Source organism: Echiichthys vipera (genome assembly GCF_963691815.1).
Source record: "Echiichthys vipera genome assembly, chromosome: 2".
NCBI classification, from domain to species: Eukaryota; Metazoa; Chordata; class Actinopteri; order Perciformes; family Trachinidae; genus Echiichthys; species Echiichthys vipera.
In genome coordinates this window covers 17,173,515-17,194,938 of record NC_139827.1, presented here as the reverse complement: position 1 = coordinate 17,194,938, position 21,424 = coordinate 17,173,515, and the positions used below count along the sequence as shown (strand labels likewise).

Below are 21,424 nucleotides of genomic sequence, written 5' to 3'. Positions count from 1 at the left end.
AGTGACAGAATCTGACCAATATCCTTTGCTGTTAAACTGTTTCATCAAACAGGAGCAACATGATGTGGGCTTTATTATAAAGAATGAATTAGAGATTTACGAGGCAAGAGTGAACATGTATTTCCACTCTGTGCCCGATATTCTCACAGCTGAACTAAATGTCCCATACATTTTTACTTGGTTCTCCACATCTCCACTTAAAGCAGGACCAACGTCACATGTTTGTAAAGCAGAGCTGATGAGTCCAGGCTTTTTTAATTCAGTTGTACCACAGAAGTTGAAACAGTCTGAAAAGAAAAAATCATACATTTATTTAACTAAGGAAAAATCTTAAATGGTTTGTATAATTTAAAATGGATATTACTGAACTATGCCCCGTGTTTTTGTTTGCACATTAAATACAATTACTACATCATTAAAATATGTAATAAAGAAGACATTCACATAATTAGACCTTGCCTAAAAACAAAGGACACAGTCATTTTAGATACTATACAAAGTACTCCTACAACATCACTTTCTTTACCAATTAGAGCTACACTCAAATTGGTAACTGTGCAAGAACAAAACAGTGTGAAAATGATCGATTTAACAAAATGTTATATATATTTTTATACCACACACACTCGCTCCCTCTCCTCTCCACTACCACGACTATGCGACTGGCAGAGCATGGATCATTTCTGAATATACATAAACATATAGGGTTCGGCTCTTGTTTTTTTTAGTGCTTTAAATGGAAGTGTGTCTGTTTGACTTGTATTTAGATGTGTCCAAAATGTCATCTCTCTCTCTCTGACCTAATTGTATTGATACTCTTGATTTATATGTATTTTAATTTTCTCTGAGTGTGTGTGTGTGTGTGTGTGTGCGTGCGTGTGTTTGTGTGTGTGTGTGTGTGTGAGAGAGAGAGAGAAAGAGAGAGAGTGAGTGAGAGAGAGATTTATGTATTCATGTATGAAATACAGCCTATTAATACTCTATAAATGATTTCTCTTGTTGTGTTTATATTTATAGTGTTTGCAAAACACCTATCATACATCACATATATCATATATCAGAATATTCTATTACTGTTAATCCCACTGTGAATATTAAAATACGCTGAACCGTGTCCTGTCCTTACACTGAGTGGAGCGGGCGACCGGGCCAAGATGGCGGCTCCACCGCTCGTCAGCGCCAATAGGCCCAACGTTCGATGAGGCGTCTACTCTTTATGTCTATGGGGCCATCCCTACCCTGCGCTGCACCCTCCTGGCCACCGTCCAATGTCACATTCACAGTCCTCTCACTGTAACCTAAACATTTCCTGGAAACAATATGGTGGAGTAAATAATGCATATTTATATAATTGTGAAGATAATATACAGTTTGTATTAAACATTTAATTGAAGTATAGTGTCTAGTTAAAAGGATATCCGCTAGGTTATTCACGTATCCATTATTATCGCTTTAGGTGCATTGATTTGAAAGTTATTTTATTCTCTATCATATTAAAATATGGATGGCACCGACAACAGCGGACTGGTCGAGCTGGAAAATCCACAAAACACGCGGAGTCATTTCCCCTCTGAAGATCATTCAGCGACCCCCCTCAGTTTTTGTTGCTACTGTACTTGCAAAATAGTGCGCCTTATACTGTCTCTATTGCGCATGACTGTACGTCGTAATATGAAGTAGGCCTCCTGTTTTTCTCCCCAACCCCGGAGTCCTCCTGGCCCCCACCGACTCGATGCGACGTTCAAGTAAGCAAAACACGTAGCTTGCCGTCGATTTTGTCGGAAAGGTAAGGATTTTTTAATGCATTTCTGAAAGCTAAGCGGTGGTTGTCGATTGTAAAATACAGCACGGTCGTTGTGGTTAGGTAGACGGTGGTGTTGTTTTTTTTTTAGCGTGCGGAAGCGGTCGGACTGCAGAGGAGGCTTCGGGACTGTTTCCGCACGCTCGAGGGAGAGCAAGGCCCAGTGACCCACATTCAGAGCAGCCAGTGTGTGTGTGGGCGAGCGTGTGCGCGCGTGTATCCCTGTCAATGCGTGTGTATGTATGTGTGTATATGTGTGTGTGTACATACATCTGCCGCGAAAATGTTTCCACCATCGCTGTTTTTTTAAGACACGTCCCCGCGACCGACATGTATGTTTTTGTCGGCTTTCACGAGGATCTTTTCCCCGTGCGGCGGATGTTTAAGGCTCAGTGTTTTGTTTTTTTCCTCGCGCCGTTTTGAGCACCAACGGTAACATTTTTAAAGAGATTATTTTGTCTTTCAATGTCAGTTGTTGCGTGACAGCTCGAGGCTCGACAGCCGAGCTTTGCCAATGATAGAGGCTCTGTTTCTCCGGGTTTATTTCTCAGACGTGGTGTGCTTTACCTGTCACAACCGTGTCAGTCAGTGTTTGTGTGTGTAACGGGGTCAGCACGAGCGTTAAATCTCTCAGTTAAATGGGCAGTTTTTCGGTAGCAAGCTTAGCTAGCCTGCTAGCTCCAGCTATGTGGGTTGCTGCTTTCTTTCGGGTTGTATAACGAACACCTGTGGCTCTAAAAAGGTGTATTGATATTGTTACCGTTTATTATCCCGATGGCTACTGGCTGTTATTGTCCGACTGCATTGCAAATATCAGTGTTTTTATAATTGACAATGGAGTTCAGTGGGAATACATGACTGTAGGTCAGGCCAGTGCTTTACCACAGTAGAGACACTTAAGATGGTTTTTAAAAAACCTAATCTCACAACTATCTCCCACTAAAATGAGTGCAATAAATAGAGACATATATATTTACTTGCACAAAAAGGCCTGTTTTTTGCCCCCCATCTTATAACTTTAAAAAAAACTGCACAATTTTGAAAGTATACATTCTAAACACTTTAAAATATTTTAATTTGTACATATTGGACATTTTAATCACACTCTGTTTGCACTCAACTGCTGCTTACTGACTTTATTTTTGTATAAGAGAGGAAGCTGTACCTTATTTCATTGTACTAAGTAAAATGATAATAAAGATGATTTTGGGCACTGCCGGCGGTGCCCTTGAGCAAGGCACTGAACCTCCAACTGCTCTGGGCAGCCTCTTCGCTCTGACATCTCTCCATTAATTGCATGTATACCGGTCCTGTTTGTGCACGTGTGTGTATTTAGGTCCCATGTGAAAAACAGAGTCAATAAAATTATTTTCCTCTTGAGGGACCAATAAAGTTGTTATTATTATTATTATTATTATTATTATTATCACTACTATTTACAGTACCCAACATGTCTACTGGCATACCTTACAGTAATATCATCTCAGATCATTGAGTCACAATGTGATCCAAGTAGTGGTATGTTCTTTGATTGGTGTTTGGTCTGCTTGACAAGTTTGGGGACTTTGTTCGACTGTTTAACCTTGACACAACAAGAACTATTAGTTGATTCCATGACGTCACTTTTTCAAGCAAAAATGCAAGCAACAGCATGCGACTGTTCTTTTATGTTATGTGACGGTAATATGAATTATTGAAGTTTTTAGAAAGCTGGTCAGACATAACCAGGACTTTGAAGATGCCAACTTGTGCTGTTGGAAAGTGTGACGGGCATTTTTTCACTATCTTCTGACATTTTGTCGAGCAAATGATTAGCTGATCAGTAGATTATGAATATAAAGTAGCTGAAATGATTAGTCCATTGACAAAAAATTATCATAAATCTGATAACTGAGTAATGTTTTGTATCAATATAAACTGAATATCTTAGGGGTTTGACAGACCCCATCTTGATCTCATCTTGAGCTTCAGAAAATTGTGACAGCAGTTTTTCACTATTTTTGTGACAATCAACAATAAAAAAAAGATACACTGATGATGAAAATAGTCATCAGTGTCAGCCCTAATCTTATAGTAGTATGAATGTCTTTTAGTTTTAGACTCAGAAACACTTCGTTAGGTGGTTTCAGGACTAATTTCCTGTTTTTAAGATGCAGCAACACATATTTACTTTCCTTGTTGGCCTCTAGAATTTGCATGGATGGTAAATAGTGAACACAAGAGGCCCCCTGGTATGTTTGTGAATGAGTATGGGTTTTTTGTGTTGCAGGTGTGGTGTGGCTCTCTCATGAAGATTTGTAAGTGCCTGGAAGGATATGATCTAAACAGCTAGTTTTACCTGCAGAGACATTCCAGAAAGTAAGTTGAAAAATACTTAATAATAACCACTTTTTCACAACTCTGTCACTACTCCAATAGAGTATCTGAAACACTAATAATGAAACCATAATGACAGATTTCTCCCTGTTTTTCCTTGCTGCACTGATCCACGTTATTTGCACTTTAAAGACTTTGTGCAGCAATAACTGGAATTTCAAGACCTCAACGGTCCTACTTTATAGAATCTGTTTCATTAGTTATTTATTAGTTTGTTTATGAGTAAGCTGTTTAGAAAGTCAGGCAGCATAAGTTGGAAGCAACTGTACATTTTTCATGCTGAATTAAAATGTTAATGCTAAATGACACATTTGAATTTATAATAGATTAATTTAAAAAACGTAAAATTGTTGATGTTAAAAAGCTGATACATTGGCTAGGAGCTAGTAACGTTAAAACAACGTTGAAATACAAACTAAAAGTTATCTATTTTATTTTACAAACAGCTCCTTACTCTATATAGTGCATGTATGAAACTGCAGTAAAAATTGGTTGGGTGATGGATTTCTCTCTGTATTCACTTTATAACTTATTTAAAACATTTTAATTAGTTAGATGCAGCAGCAAAGAGGGTTTTTTTACCTTCCCTATCCCCATTAGAGTAAAGCTCAGAAATTGCTTTAACATGTCCTCAAATTGACCTATTAATTAAGCCCTAATTTCTGCTTTGATTTCTCCCACAGGTTTGGTGGACCATCATGTGTTTCCAATGGTTTGTTTGCCTCTCGTGACCCCAATGACCTCAACAGCAGTTTTGACCATAGAGTCAGCTTTGACCCCAAACTGACCACTTGCATAAGCTGCATTGGGTGAGAAGTGATGACACACATACAATTAAGTTTTTGCATGCATCTTATTAACCGAATAGATCCAAATACACTATAATTAGACATATGTTTCCTAACATGTTGCAATACCACAAATGTGTTTTTTTCCTGTCATCTGTGCTCATGATACTTACATTTTAAATTGTAATACAATGCTAGAATGAAAAAACAAACAAAAAACACCAATACTTAATACCTCTTTCAGTACCACTTCAGAGAGAAAAAAAGTCCATGGCAAACAAAATAGGATATATTTTTTCTTTTCCTGCACACATTGCTGGTACAGAAGAAGACTGAGCACATACCAACACAGTTGTTTTTCGTCCCTGTTGTTTCATTGTAAATCTGCTTTTTTGTTTTAAAGCTTTTGGTACCTATTTTCCAATACTTTCCAATGTAAATATTTTATCATTTTAAACACATGTATATTTAAAAAGTATCAATACTTTTGATGGTCTTAATTCAGGATTACAGCCAAGTTGACTTTTTACATATCAGTCTGTTGTATAGTGAAGCATAAAATGGGCCAGCATAGTAAGTCAGTTATCTGAAACCACTGGGAATGCTGATAATTAGCGTTAGAAAATGGCATTGGGTGACAAAACATATTCAAAACATTAAACGTTTATTTACACATACATAGATACTTGTTCTTTTTAAAGATAATTTTTTGGACAGTATAGCTGGAGGTTTGATAGGAATCGAGGGAGAGATAGGGAGAGATTGTACCCCTTCTGCTGCGGCGAAGACTTTTAGCTAAGCTAGCTACTCTAACCACTGAGCCACCAGACGCCCCATAGAAACTTGTTTTTTTATCGCATCGGTGAGGACTTTTATCAACAACGTAATAATTTAAGCTTGGCCTGTTCTCATTTAAGCACTTTGATCTGATTTTCATCGTTAGTGCTAAAATGCATTTAAGAATCTATTCTTAAGTCAAAATGGAGTCATGATTGATAGAACATTACTGCAGTACACTGTGTGCCAAAACATTCCCTCATGTTTTTAATCCACTGAATTTTAACATATGTAAATCTTAACTTGCACTTAAGCTAATATAATACCTTTTCTGTCTCTCCAGGTGGTCTTCCAAATGCCTACCTCACGCCTAAAGAGCAAATCACTGCAGCCACAGCCCTGATTAGCAGACACCATGACATCAAGCATAGGGTATGCATACGCACGCACGCACACACACACACACACACACACACACACACACACACACACACACACACACACACACACACACACACACACACACACACACACACACACACACACACACACACACACACACAAGACAATATATTAATTTATCATAAATTACATTCATAAATGTGTTGAGATGTGCCTATAACAGTGCTAATGTCAATTAATGAAATGCCTCTAATTTATAATAATAATTATAGCTATTGTTATTATGAAATGGCATGCCACAATAAAAAAAGGAGTCAAATTAACAGCTCAAGATATTGCCAGTCAATACAAGAGAAATTGTAAAGTATTTGTTGTGACCCACATTAATTGAAATGTAGGCAAGAACATGCCCTGGTTCACAAATGTACTAGTGTGCGCATGTAATCTTCTTGGCAAGCACAACACATTCCTTCTCTCTCCCACTCAGTCTCCTTTTTGTGTGACCCAAAAATAAACCTGCTCCTGGCATGTAGGAATCCTCTCATTAGCCAACATCCGTCATTCGCTATTATTAACAATACATATCTACTTTCAAGCTGCCAACAAACGTGCACACACAGGGAAAACAAAGTGAAACAAAGAAAACAACAAATGTACTTCTCTCCTCCTGTAGGGATGATTGTAGCATCTTTGATGGGTTGATGGAAGAAGATGAAAAGGACAAAGCAAAACGGTAAGCTAAATCTAAAGATGAACACAATGAGAGATGCTACTTATAGTATGTGTTAAATATAAATATACACTAATCCTTTCCATTAATGTCATGTCTTGAACAGACCTATACTTTAACATTTGAAACACATTGAAAGATGGGTATGACTACGTTTTAGCACCTGCAGCGCTGCAGACTGCGACCAACTTTTGAGAGTGTGCAACTGAATTTTAGATCTAGTCGCACATGTGCAACCAGATGTGTTTGCCATATCAATATGTAAGAAGCTAAACAGCAACAGAGTGACAGATAAAGACAGGAACAATATGTAAGCACTGCAAGAAGATAGCATAGAAGATAGAATTTCTGGTTGCGCTCCTAAAATTTCTGTTATTGCCCCGGAAATTTTCAGTTGGGGGCAACAGTGCTCCTAGTGAAAAAAGTTAGTCTGGAGTCCTGACCTGTTGAGAGTATACTGTGTTGAAACTGACTTCATGGCATGTTGTACACAGTATTGATAATGTCTTAACTTCTAACGTCATAGGGTCACATGACAAAAATGTTACACCTGCTTAATTTCCAGGGGTAACCTTTTTAAAACATTTGTTATAAAACTATCTCCATGGCATTTTCAATGTAATTTCTAACTTTGGTTTTGATTGTAGCGTGTCCCGTAACAAGTCTGAGAAGAAACGGAGAGACCAGTTCAATGTCCTCATCAAGGAACTCGGTACGATGTTGCCGGGCAACACCAGGAAGATGGACAAGTCCACTATCCTACAGAAAAGCATCGACTTCCTGTGTAAACACAAAGGTCAGGACGCTGGACGGACGCTATTTGTTCCTTTTTTTGTTGTTTACTCTCAGTACTACAGTTTATTACACTTTTTATGAGACAAGGGTACTGTAGAGTGTAAGTTTCTCTTTGATTAGTTTTAACCTTTTGACTTTTTATATTTGTTTTTTATAATTTAATAACTATGCCATACTTGAATGATTTCCCTTTCCATAGTTGAGCTACTTAACACCTCCTTCTTCTACTCACATAAATACTTCTTAGTGCGCAGTTACTATTGTTTTCACTCCTACCTCTTATCATTGCTGTGTAGGATAATTAACTCAGCTGCCACTTCACTGGTGTTAGCTGTGTTATCTCTTCTGTTTAACTGCCTTGTTTCACTCTGAGCTTTGTACTATCAATACATGTTTATACCATGTTGTTCTGCATTTTTGTGTGCTTTCTTTTTTTGTGTGTTTCTCTTTTGTGTGCCCTTGCCTCATCATGTTTTTCTTACTAACCTTTTTCTTGAAAGACTTTTTTTTTACCTTAAAAATTCCTTTTGATTTCTGTTACCTCCTCCAGAGATCGCTGCCCAGTCGGAGTCGAGTGAGATCAGACAGGATTGGAAACCTCCATTTCTTAGCAATGAGGAGTTCACGCAGCTCATGCTGGAGGTCAGATATCTCACATTTTGTACTGTAATCCTGTCTGTTAGGAGTAAAATCCACTGTTATTTGACAAGATTAATTCTAATTCACCTCAACAAATTTAGCTGTATTAGAATTGTATTTTTTAAAAGTAAAAAAAGTTTGCTGTATCATTTAAACAGATCTGACTTATTGTTTTTTTTGCTAATATCTAACAAAAGACAAATGACAGCCTTTTACTCCTGCTGTAGACCGACATTTAGGGGTATTCTCTTTGTCTTGCATTATCAGGCTCTGGATGGGTTCTTTATAGCAATAATGACCGATGGAAACATCCTCTACGTCTCTGAGAGTGTCACCTCACTATTAGAACACCTACCGGTAAATTACACTCACTCTTTTTTTGTATTTTTTCTGGTATGTATGAGTCACCCACTGCAGTTCTGCTGTATTTCAGAACACGCTTTAACCAGATTTTTTATGTTTGTGGTTCCGATTTACCTGTGTACATAAAAAATGTGTGTGTGTGTTCCTCAGACGGACTTGGTTGACCAGAATCTGTTAAACTTCCTGCCAACTGGGGAACACTCTGATGTGTACAAGGCTCTTTCCACGCACCCGAGTGACCACGACAACATAAGCTCTGATTACCTGAAGAGTCAGTAACACCCCAACTCATATGACACTATCCTTGCTGTTGTTTTCAACATCGTCCACTAATACTGTACTGTATTATGTGTTTGGTTGGTTAAATGGGATGATCAGTAATTTTTAATTTACTTCTTCACTTCTTGATTATGGCTGCACAGTATGAGGACAATATGCAATAAAGTTGTTGAATAATATGATAAGGATATTACAATAAATAAACAAACCCTGAGTTGTACGCAGTTCCGCTTTTCTACTGCTTTCAGTATACTGCTAAAATACAACAAATTGCATGTTGAATTAAAAAGCTAGTTTTGATGTTTTTTCTCTTTCTCATTATCACTGTTTTGTCTTGATTTCCGTGAAACATGGCTATGATAATACATTTTAATACTTTTTTAAAAATAAAACTTTCTTTTTACTTAAGCTTTCTCAGCTTATTCCACAACAAAAAACAAACAAGCGAACAAAAGAAACAAAAAACAGACAAATAAAGAACAAAAATAGACAGAATAAAATTGAACAGGCAGGTTGATAAGGCTGACACAGTTCATACATTGGTTCAAAATGGAGAGATCATTCACACTGACAATGAATAACATGTTACGGAATATGAAGTCCACCTTTCCCAGTACTTTGTATACTGTTCAGCCTGTAGTCTTAGGGTGAAGGTCCGTTTGTCCATGCATTGTTAACAATACGTTTTTTCAGATGTTATATTGTTATTTTTGACTCAACTATGACTTTTGACCTAACCATGTATTTCTTTTGTCTCCAGCAAAGAACCACCTGGAGTTCAGCTGCCATATGCTGCGAGGGTCCATTGACCCCAAAGAACCGCCTGTCTACGAATATGTAAAGTTCATTGGCAACTTCAAGTCACTCAACAATGGTAAGTCACTCAAGTAGCATTCAACACAGCAGTCTGTGTAAAACTCGTTTTAAGTAGAAGTAAACCTCCTGTCTGACAGAATAAACAACCTTTTGAATGGAAAACTCTGCTCTGTGTTGTGCAGTTCCCAACGTGACGAGGAACGGTCTAGCAGGGGTATTACAGCGGTCACTACAACCTGCGTTTGACGACCAGGTGTGCTTCGTAGCCACTGTGCGGCTGGCCAAACCTCAGTTTATCAAGGTAGCCTAACACACGTACACACACACACACACACACACACACCTAATCATTGTATCTAATATGCCGCCTCTCTTGTTATTTTTGTTTTTATATTCATAGGAGATGTGTACAGTGGAGGAGCCCAATGAAGAATTTACCTCGAGGCACAGTCTAGAATGGAAGTTCCTCTTCTTAGACCATAGGTAAATAAACTAAACGCACTATACTCAGAAGTGCTTTTCCAGTGGTCATACTTTCACCATGTCAGATTTTTATGAACTGCTGATATTCAATACTCCTTATCGGTTGGTTTGTTTATCGATATTCTTTGGTTCTTTCATTATTGAATAATACCTTTTAAAAATATATATATTATTCAAGAGGAGCGGTGTTGCTTACCTTCTGAAAAGACCTTTACGCCTGTTGATCAGGTGAACTGAAAAATATTGGCTTATTACCCAAAGGTTTAACTGTACTGACAGCAATGAGTATAGTTGGAGCAGCTCAGTCCAGACACAGACAGAGGAGATGCTGCAGCATTATAATTACTTACCGTATTTTTTCGCACTATAAGGCGCACCACATTATAAGGCGCACCTTCAATGAATGGCTTATTTTGAAACTTTTTTCATATATAAGGCGAACCGCATTACAAGTCGCATAGAATAGACGCTACAGTCGAGGCTGGGGTTACGTTAGGCATCCATTACATGGAGCTGCGCTAAAGGGAATGTCAACAAAACAGTCAGGGGAGGTCATCTTGTTACTTCCTCCACTTCCGCACCATTGATTCGTTAATGTTAAACTCTCTCGCTGCTGCTCTATTCCCGCGTTCTACTGCGTGACTAATCGCCTTGAGTTTAAACTCTGCGTCGTAAGCGTGTCTCTTAATAGGAGCCATTTTGGGGTCTTTACACAAACGCACAAATGGAAATGAAACGGCACGCTTCACGCAGTCATATATCTCAACATGCACCGCGCGTTACTTCTTCTACGGGGGAAATAGAGTCAGCGGCTGCTTATCGTAGTTGCGAGACCTGTTGTCGCTCAATATTGGTCCATATATAAGGCGCACCGGATTATAAGGCGCACTGTCGGCTTTTGAGAAATTTGAAGGTTTTTAGGTGCGCCTTATAGTGCAGAAAATACGGTACACCAAAACGTTAAAAAAGCCAGTACTGTCCAAGCTGATCTACGGTCTTTAATAATATAGCCCCGGTGCCTGTTGAATATCTGGTTCACTGACAGATGAGAGGAGCCAGTTGGTCTCTGTCACTTTGAACTTTTGAGCTCTTGGTCTTTGTGAAACCTACCATCTGTTTTTTTTGTGTGTAAGTTATTGATATGGATGCCACTTCTCCTTTTCAGAGCTCCACCCATCATAGGCTACCTTCCTTTTGAGGTTCTGGGAACATCAGGGTACGACTATTACCATGTGGATGACCTGGAGACACTAGCCAAGTGTCACGAACACTGTAAGGGCTCATAGTTTTTTTCTTTTTTTTGCAAAAGCCTCTCCCTGCTTGTTGTTTCTAACAACTCTGCTCTTTTCTGCCTCTCTCCTGTTCAGTGATGCAGTACGGTAAAGGGAAGTCTTGCTACTATCGTTTCCTGACTAAAGGTCAACAGTGGATCTGGCTTCAGACACACTACTACATCACCTATCACCAGTGGAATTCTCGACCTGAGTTTATTGTCTGTACACACACAGTCGTCAGGTACCGTCAGTTTATTGGTGACACAGCATTTCTAAATTTTCTTCACATTTCTCATGCACACCACCTTCTTGCTTCTTCACGGGTTATCTTCCCTTTTTTATGACTGAAATGCAGCTATGCAGAGGTGAGGGCAGAACAGCGCCGAGAGCTGGGCATTGAGGAGGCTAACCCAGAAGTTACTGCGAATAAGGTGAGAAAATTAAATTCCATCTAGAAATCTATACTCATCTGTTTTCATCAATGCACATGCCAAATAATTTAAGGTATCCCAATGCATCAACAATGGAGGAGGGACGGTAAAATAAAATTTTGTCGTTGAATTTTTAGATTTGTTGTTTAAGCCTGAGTACCACAATTAAATCAGTAGTGTAATTGAACTTAATTAATTGATTGACTGATATATTGTAATAAAGGGACAAAATAAAAGTCTCATCAAGAGCCATCATATAGTATGTCTCAAGGCTCCAAAAATGAAGCCCAAAACTTGTTTTTAATGTAAACTGTCTCATACAACAGGAAGCTATTTTTCAGCCATTTCCAAATGTGTTATCCATTTTCTTCTGTCTACACTGTCTACAAATCTCAAATTGATAGTTTTTCTGTAATATTATCGCAATATCTTTGGTCAGTGATAATATCAAGATGAGAACAACAGATGTATCAGATAAAACACTAGGATAATGTTTGTTAATCTAGCATGTATTAAGTTATACTTGTTAATCAATTACCCTTTTGGGTTTTCAATCTAATGGATGTTAATTAGTATGTATTGGTAGGAAAGCAGGCCAAATCACATGCAGTGTATTTTATGCTAAATGATCCTTCGCTCACAAACTCATCTGTCCTGTCATTTCCACCTGTATGCAGTCTGCCTTTTTTTTGTTTTAAGAATCAGTTGTCATGTGTATATTTCCTCTGTGCATCTGTTTTTAGAGTCAAGACTCTGGCTCAGAGTCTCAGCTCAATACGTCCAGCCTCAAGGAGGCTCTTGAGCGATTTGACCGCAGCCGGACACCCTCAACCTCTTCTCGGAGTTCTCAAAAGTCTTCATCGCATATCTCCGACAACACTTGCACTTGTAAGGACACACACACACACACACACCCACACACAGTTGCATGTACATACATAATATGAGTTACTTATACCCCAATGTAATGCTCCAAAGATGAGTCTGTGACACGTCAGTTCTGGAGTTTAATGGGATGGGAACCCCTGCAGGAATGTCAGCAGGGTCAGAGTATGACTCTTATTCATCAATGATTCTGTCTCTGCGGCAACAGCCTCCAAGCTACACATGGACACGGCCACACCTCCGCGGCAGTCACGGGCCTCCACCATGGACATGACATCACAGCGTCGCTCATCCATCAGCAGCCAGGTGAGACTTGATTGGCTGAAACACCAATACACAGCAAACTAGGACTTCTAATTTATGACCATGAGTAATGCAAACAGAGAGTTCTATGAGAGACAGTTCTATGCTGTTTTATAATGCAGTTTGATTACGGGAATGTAATATAACAAACTGTTACTCTGACAATTGTCATACCTCTTTTGATTATCATCATCTCATTATCTGTATATTTTGCAGTCTATGAGCTCTCAGACCACAAGCCAGAGTATAACTCCAGGCATGATCACACAGCAACAACAGCAACAGCAACAACAACAACAGCAACAACAGCAACAACAACAGCAACAGCAGCAGCAACAACAGCAACAGCAGCAGCAACAACAGCAGCAACAACAGCAGCAACAACAACAGCAACAACAGCAGCAACAACAACAACAACAACAACAACAACAACAACAACAACAGCAACAACAACAACAACCACAGCAGCTACAGGCAAATGTACAGGTGAGAATGGTGGCACTACATTAGAGTAGAGCTGAAACAATTTGTCAATGAATTGCGCAGCCGATCAACAATAGATGTTTTTGAGTGAAAATGCCAAAGGTTGAGTAGTTCCAGGTCCTCTAGGGTTAATAATTGCTTTGTTTCTTGGTATTCTGTGATGTAAACTGCATACCTTTTTGGCTTTGGACAATTAGACGGACAAAAAAAGACACATGAAAACGTCACATTGGGCTCTGAGAAACATTGATTGTCATTCTTCACTATTTTCTGGCTATTTGTCGGACCAAAATGATAAATTAATGAATGTAGAAAAGACTAATCAGTAATAAAATACGCATCAGCTGCAGCCCACCTGTAGACTTGGGTGTCAGTGTTTCATAATGAACATTAGAACATCAGTTGCTGTTGAATGCATGTACACACGCACTGAAGAAAGCAACCTGTTCTTTTTCTCCCCACTCTCAGCCGGTGATGGAGTTCTCGGCACAGGTGAATGCCATGCAGCATCTAAAGGAGCAACTGGAACAGAGGACAAGACTGATCCAAGCCAACATCCAACGGCAGCAGGACGAGCTGAGACACATCCAAGACCAGCTGCAGAGAGTTCAGGGACAAGGCATACAGGTAGGATGTAGACTCGCATGCTTGATAGCTGTCTCAAATTTGAAATGTTAAATGTAGCCTCTCTATTCAAATATGTGTTAAACTGAGTTTGAGTGTGTTCATTGTAAATTCCTAAATGTAGCCTTTAGTTTATTGTCTCAAATGTGACAGCAGTTTTATTTTGCTGCACTGTAAACTCTTACAGCGAGAGAAAACAAATTCATATTCGAACAGTAAATTAGAGCTACTTCAATTTTCTGAAAGGGTTCATTTTACTCACAGAACAATCACATAATTACCCATTGAAAAATAATTTCCTTAGCATTCAGGTTTCTCCCCATGTTTTTTAAAAAAGATTTTGTCTTTTTCCTGTTGTTTTTTTCACCTGGCTGTGCCTGACCTAGATTAGAACGAGTCATGCATTATGTATTGTTTTTATTCTATTCAGGGAAAAACAACAATTTCACCAGCTGAATGTGTACCATTTCAAGATAATTTCTCTCTCTCTCTCTCTCATTATATTCTGTTAAGAATAAGCCCTTGTTTGAGATTAGTGCAGTGTAAACCTAGACGTGCAGACCACTGTGGCCTCACATTTAGTGTTTCCTTTTTCCGACAGATGTTGCTGCAGCAGCAGCAGGGTGGAACGATGAACGTGCAGCTTCCCCAGGTGGGGTCGGTCCAACAAACAGCTACTTTGACCAGTCAGGTCCAACAAACAACAATTAACCCCGTCCATTCAGGAACTCAGCAGCTCACTATCCAGCAGCAGGCACCACCCCCCCAGCAGAACCTACAGCAGCAGCAGACCAACGCCCTCACACAGGTGGGACACACACACACACACACACACACACACACACACACACACACACACGTCAATATCAGACAAAACTTGTGTTATTTTGATCTTGGATAAACTGGAATTATCTGTAACTATATTAAAGGAAAAGCTCCAACAATAATTTTGTTGTCATTTTAAGGGCTCCATTGAGAACACTAAGCTTCACTTTTGAACTTTTGACACACTTGGGGATTCATGTGGAGAATTTCACAAACTACACAAATACAGTACTGTTCTGTGAAGTTGTAATGTTTACATATCATTACATCTCTCGCAGAAAGAGCCACAGAGCATGCTGTTAGTGTTTAATCACGTGAAAGGCCTCACAGAAAATTCATTAATAGTAGAGCAGTAGTTTCCCTCATAAAAGTTGTAAGGTCAGGCGGTCAAGTTATATTATTATTATTATTTTCGGAGAAGCGGCTTATAACTACAATGACCTTCCACCTTAACCTAACCTAACCAGTCCAGAGCACATAATAAAGATGTGCTTTCTAAGAAAAAAGAAAAAAAACCCAGAACTGAGCCTTAAGGTGGACCAAGCTGGTGGTGAGCAAAACTTTGAGGAGCGTTTTGCTACTAAAATGAGAATTAGCTGGTCCACCTTAAAGGTAGTTGTCGTTAGCCTTGGGGCTAACTCGCTTCACTTTAATGAGCAGGTAACAAGCAAAGGTATTTACGCACCAGCAATAAACTGCATACAGTGCACTGCTACGTTTACAACAATATCTCTAACTTCTCCCCGAGTTATGCCTTAAAGGAGTTTGCTACTTGTTGAACACATTTTAGTTAAAGAAATATTTTTAAAATAACCAGGGCAACAAAAACAACACATTTTACTTCATGTTTGTATATAATGTATCAGAGGAAGTATGCCATAACCCAATTGTGTCTCTATTGGGCTTTTTCAAGTGGCTTGAAAACAACCTCTTTGTCAATCAAACAACATTTTATGTAGACACTGAAAAAAAAACAATGTGCTGGAGTTTCACTTTGAACTTTTCTGTTTAATTTATTTTAGGAATGTTCAAATTTGACATACTTGAAATAATGAAATTACATTAACCAAAACAAAAAGACCCAGAGTTTAGTTTGTTTTTGAGGGAATTCACGTCATGTATCTCCCTCCTACCCCACAAATCTCCAGTCCCAGCGTCAGCCCCAGCAACCTCCCCAGGCTCAGCCCCAGACCCAAGGCTCTGTATCTGCTCCACTATACAACACCATGATGATTTCCCAGCCAGGGCAGCCCAATGTGCTGCAGATCAGCACCAGCATGCCACAGACCAACACACAGCAAGGCACCGCAGTGGCCACCTTCACACAGGACCGACAGATCCGGTAGGTAGAAAACAACAATCAAACCTGATACTGATAACCCCTCTCATTCCCACAAACCACAGTCTCTCTAGGTATATATGTATATAAGGATTTTTTTCATTTTACCCTATTCAGATTTAAATATTTCTATAATGTGTTCGCTTTTCTACATTTCACCTTCTCCAGATTCCCAGCAGGGCAGCAGCTGGTGACCAAGCTTGTGACTGCCCCGATGGCATGTGGAGCAGTCATGGTGCCCACTTCCATGTTCATGGGACAGGTGGTCACCGCGTACAACCCCTTTGGTGGGCAACAGGTAAAGACAAATCTGTATGAGCCCAAAAGCAACTGATCTAACACCAAAAGAAAGCAGTCCAGATCCACCGGGCTGCTCAGTGCTGATAGTGTGTTTGTTGAATTAAACAAATAAAAATGACATCTCCTCTATAAATTAATTCACGCATATATATGATGCTGACATTAAGTGATGAAAAGAAGGTAATAAATGAAACCTAATGTTAGGGATCTCTCCTAAAGCAGTAAATGGCCTACAATAAACAGTGATCAGAGTTGTTCAGTGTTAACTGTTGTGTCTATTCAGCAGGGAGGGCAAACTCAGACCCTGACTCTGCAACCAGCCCAACCCCCCCAGGGTCAGCCCGATGGCCAAAACCAGACAACTGTAGTGGCTCAGGGGGGCCAGCAGGGGCAGCAGCAGCAACAGCAGTTCCTACAGGTATGCGTAGAGGGCAGCAAATATCATTTATTTAAATAGACATCTTGAGAAAATATCAAATTTATAATGTTTTATTTTGGTGAATATTGTTCTTGTCTTTATCCTGCGGTGAGTAATGAGCGAAATAATACTGAATATAATAATTTTAAGTATTGATTTATTCTTAAAGATTTTCATACTTTACTTGTAGAATGTGTGAGAAGAGAAAGAGGTTTTTTATTGACATTAAAGGACTGCTTCATTTTCTAATGTTCTTGGGCTGTTTTTCTGTCAGGGCACACGTCTTCTTCATAGTAACCAGTCTACCCAGCTGATTCTGCAGGCAGCTTTCCCACTCCAACAACAGGGCACCTTCACACAGGCAACACACCAACAGCAACCGCAGCAACAACAATCTCACCACCAGAGGCACCAGCAGCAGCTGAAACCACAGCCCCAGAAACAGCAGAAAGCCTCGTCATCGCACAGGACTGACAGTGTCAGCAGCCAACCACAGTAAAGTCTGCAGAAAAATGGGATTTTTAAAAACCTGGGGAATTTAAACTCTTAAGCTATGCTGCATACATTTGTTGACTGCCACGTGGCTGTCACAAACTTCCTTTTCCTCAGAGTCGTTGCCCTTCCTTCCTCCATGTGAAAGAAATGAATCATAGGAATGCCTGCGAGTCCTCAAGGAACTCACCATGGATTGTCACCATGGCAACAGGGCGGATTAACATCCCGTTTGCCTCAGCATTGGTGGAGTTGTGAGGTAGCTCCAGTCTCCGTGGAAACCCTGACAAAAATATAGAGAACACCTTATCGCCACGGTATCAACAGACTTTTTGAAGGTGTGTCAAAGTGGACTGACCTTGTACAGATTTACTGTATGATAAAAAAAAATGTGTAAATATCCATTATAGCCTAACAGGAAACAGAAATGTAGTATTTTATATGATTGCATGGAAAGAATAACTGTAAGCTTTTATTAGTCGCTTTTGAAAAATTGAATTTTTACTTTGTTCAAGTGTTTTCTGGTCAAAAGTGGAGCAATGACGTGCTCTCTCTGTCTTCTCTCACCCCTTCTCTCACCCCTTCTCTTAAAAAAGATATTCCAAAATTAGGCTTTAACGGTCTGTCAGTTTGGTTGGGCTTGGGTTTTCTCATGGAAGTTGTGTTTTTAAACACTGTGTCTCAGAGACAAAAATTACTCTTTTTAACTTTGTAAGGGCAAATTATGTTTGGCAAGAAACTAAATCACAGTTTAACTGAATTCTTTGCAGAATGATCACTGTACGTATAACGGGTTTAGTGATTCCAAGTGCCAATAACATAGTTAATTATGTGTTTTTTTTAATTTTTTATTTTGAGCAGACTATTCAAAGGCGTATATATATTTTCCAACAAGATATTACCCCTAATAAAGTTAATGCGTGTGTATATAGTAGGGATTATTTTTTAACAGTCAGAGAGCCCTATAAGTAACAAACAGTATATCCTCAACCTCCTGAAACTTTAGCACTTGATGTGGTTGTGTACAGTAAATCACTGTCGAGACCTAGTTGTTTGTAATCTGTGGTGTGATTCTGTGAGCTAGTGTGTGTTTTTGGGAGTACAATCTTTGTGTGCATGAGTGAGCATGAGAGTGTCTGTGGTTGGTGTGTGTTTGTTTGTTTGTTTGTTTGTTTGTTTGTATGTATGGGTGCTTGTTGCCCCTTGTGTCTTACAATAATTGACTTAGTAAGGGTTTGAAGTTTCTGGATGGTACTTGTATTCTCAGGAATGTGGAAAGTTTTTTGCTTCTGCCTCAGTCTGGACCTAGACCAGGATGGATTAGACAGTGATGCTTCAAAGACCAGAGGAAGAGGTGTCAGCTTGGAGGGTGTGGTGACTGAATTATATTTGACCCAGATCTCTAAGGCCTTCCTTGTTATTTCCACATTAAAAAACAGCGAAGGGAAAAGTCTCCAAAGATGGAAGTAGAAATATAGAAAAATATTTTTCAGCTATTCACCCAGATTGGAATGGGTTGACTTCATTGTACCAGCAAACCTACATTTCTCCTCACTGTCTCATGGTCTTCTGTATCATCAGTGTTTCATCCTTCTATCTCTTCCTAGGCCTCAGAAACCCCTCATGCAGTCCAGTTCACTCGTCTCTCAGTTCTCAAAGAGCAGTTTAAACCAAGGTTGGGCCCAAGTCCATTTCAAATACATGGATGGCAATAGGCTCAGCCCCTCAACTACAGTTATAAGCCATATCAAAAAGAAAAGCCTTGGATTGGAGGAAGTGTAATGGTTGGCAAAGGAGCAGTTAGAATGGGTTGTTTTGTCTCAGAGTGTAGTTAAGACTGTGTGTGGGAGTGTGCGTGTGCTTGTTTGAATATAGCATCTCCTCTAATTGATCCTACTTCTTGTATCACTCGGGGGTCAGCATTGGTTTCCCCTGGCGATAGCCAATCAGTTCTTGCATTGCAGTATAAAGACGTAATTGTAATATTCAAGAAACTTCCTCTCTGGTAGGGCTCAGTATTCTGCAAGCCCGTGTGTTGGACAGCTCAACTTGAATAGATGTTTGTGTGAAAAAGAGAGTTTGTATGCATGTTAACTGTCACTGTAAGCCGTTTTATTTTCATATGGAAACAGTTGAGTGATGGGAAAAGAATGGATGTTAGGCAATGCAGAGCATTGGTCACCTGTCGGGCTGTTAAGAAGATGGGCAGTGTTATTGTTTTACAATGACAGACTGCTTAAAAAACACTTATCACCACAACTACACATCAAACTGGTCTCAAATGGTAATATATGATAAGTGGGGACAAATGCTCTTGACTATGTCCACAAATATATATATAAAAAAAAAAGAAGAATTACAGAGAGGGTCTGACTATTTGAACCAGGTCTTCCACCCATTACATAACAAATGAAGATCCTCTATAGACTAGTTTGTGTTTAAGGCATTACTCTAAAGGGTCATGTTGAAATGTTTATATTTTGTGTCACTGATACCCAACCCAAAGAATGTAAAGGTGTTTTAAAGAGACTAATGGATGTTGTACCTGTTGATTATGGAGAACCCTTAACAGGCTGTGTGATGAAGGAAATGGAGGGGTGTGAAAGAAAATCATGTTTCTCACTACAAGGATCGACACACAAAATCAGAAATATAATATTATTTACAGGCTTTGCAGTGTAAAAGAACCTCCTGAATGTTTCACCATTATAAACTTTGTTTCTGTTTTGTGCAACAATACTTTGCTGGTTGTAAAAAGAGTTTAAAAGGTGCTGAAAGTTAAGGTGTAGGATATTTGAAATTGATACCACAGACAAGACAGCGAAGCCCCCCCCTCCACACAGATACACATCACCTTTCCACTACACAAACTGATTCTAAAGAGTCCTTGTTCTAGTATAATACTGTACACCTACATAAAGCAAAGAACACCAGTATTCAGTGTAAAACGGTGCTATGCTTACCCGTACTGTATGTATGTATATCCCTTCTTCTGCTCTTGAAATGTGCTCCTTTTATCTACCCCAAAGTCAAATGTAATAATAATCAATATTTTGAAGCAAAATGTTTGCTATTATTATAACCCCCTCTTCCCTCTTGGTCAATTTGAAAATAAAAACAGTTGCAAATATTATACGTGACACATGTCTGCTGCTGTTCGTTGTATGTTGGTCTGTTTCCACACATTAGCGGCGTAGCTCCAGGGGTCAGTGCACCACTTTGGTGCAAACGGAAATATTTCAATAGCTGTTAGACGGAATATCATGAAATATAAGGCGTTCATGGTCTCCAGAGGATGACATCTAATGACTTTGATGATCAAATTAAATCGAGTTTATTTATATAGCATGTTTAAAAACACCCTTAGTGCTTTACAATTTAACATGAATGACAATAGCGAGTAAAATAACCTCAAAAAAACAACAAATTGCAATGGATAAATACAAGGAAATATCCAAGTATGTGCACAAAACTAAAACCGATAAAATAATAACTGATTATGGATAAATACCTTAAACAACCCCACTTTTTAAAAAAAATACAAGCTATCCCTATAAGTTTTGGGCCGACATCCATTTCTTCATATTCGTTCTAATTTTAATACTTAGTCAAAATGTCAATTTTTACCATCCAAATACCTGCAAAAAATTCCCATCAACCCCAGCTGTACTTAATGTTTAGTGACCATTAACAGATACTGTCATGCTAACATGCTCTAACATTATACCTGCAAAACATCAACATGTTTGCATTGTCAGTGTTAGCTTGTTAGCCTGCTAATGTAAGCGTTTAGCTCAAAGC

General features: G+C 39.0%; 1 protein-coding gene across 3 annotated transcripts; it reads left to right on the top strand.

Annotated features, from left to right (window-relative positions):
- The first annotated feature begins 1,683 nt into the window (after positions 1 to 1,683).
- Positions 1,684 to 20,738, top strand: clockb (clock circadian regulator b). Of its 3 annotated transcripts, none has more exons than XM_083923477.1 (24): positions 1,684 to 1,745; positions 4,071 to 4,159; positions 4,861 to 4,986; positions 6,086 to 6,174; positions 6,818 to 6,877; positions 7,522 to 7,670; positions 8,220 to 8,311; positions 8,576 to 8,665; positions 8,822 to 8,942; positions 9,711 to 9,824; positions 9,949 to 10,067; positions 10,167 to 10,249; positions 11,415 to 11,521; positions 11,617 to 11,764; positions 11,879 to 11,954; positions 12,698 to 12,842; positions 13,048 to 13,145; positions 13,359 to 13,628; positions 14,094 to 14,252; positions 14,851 to 15,057; positions 16,223 to 16,416; positions 16,582 to 16,711; positions 16,997 to 17,131; positions 17,406 to 20,738. In XM_083923477.1, the coding sequence occupies exons 4-24, from the start codon at positions 6,158 to 6,160 to the stop codon at positions 17,628 to 17,630; spliced, it is 2,739 nt and encodes a 912-aa protein (XP_083779603.1). In that variant the 5' UTR covers positions 1,684 to 1,745; positions 4,071 to 4,159; positions 4,861 to 4,986; positions 6,086 to 6,157; the 3' UTR covers positions 17,631 to 20,738. The 3 variants fall into 3 exon arrangements, with proteins under 3 accessions (XP_083779603.1, XP_083779604.1, XP_083779602.1); XM_083923478.1 differs by having other exon boundaries at positions 1,716 to 1,786; positions 17,000 to 17,131; XM_083923476.1 differs by having other exon boundaries at positions 1,716 to 1,786.
- Positions 20,739 to 21,424: the final 686 nt, after the last annotated feature.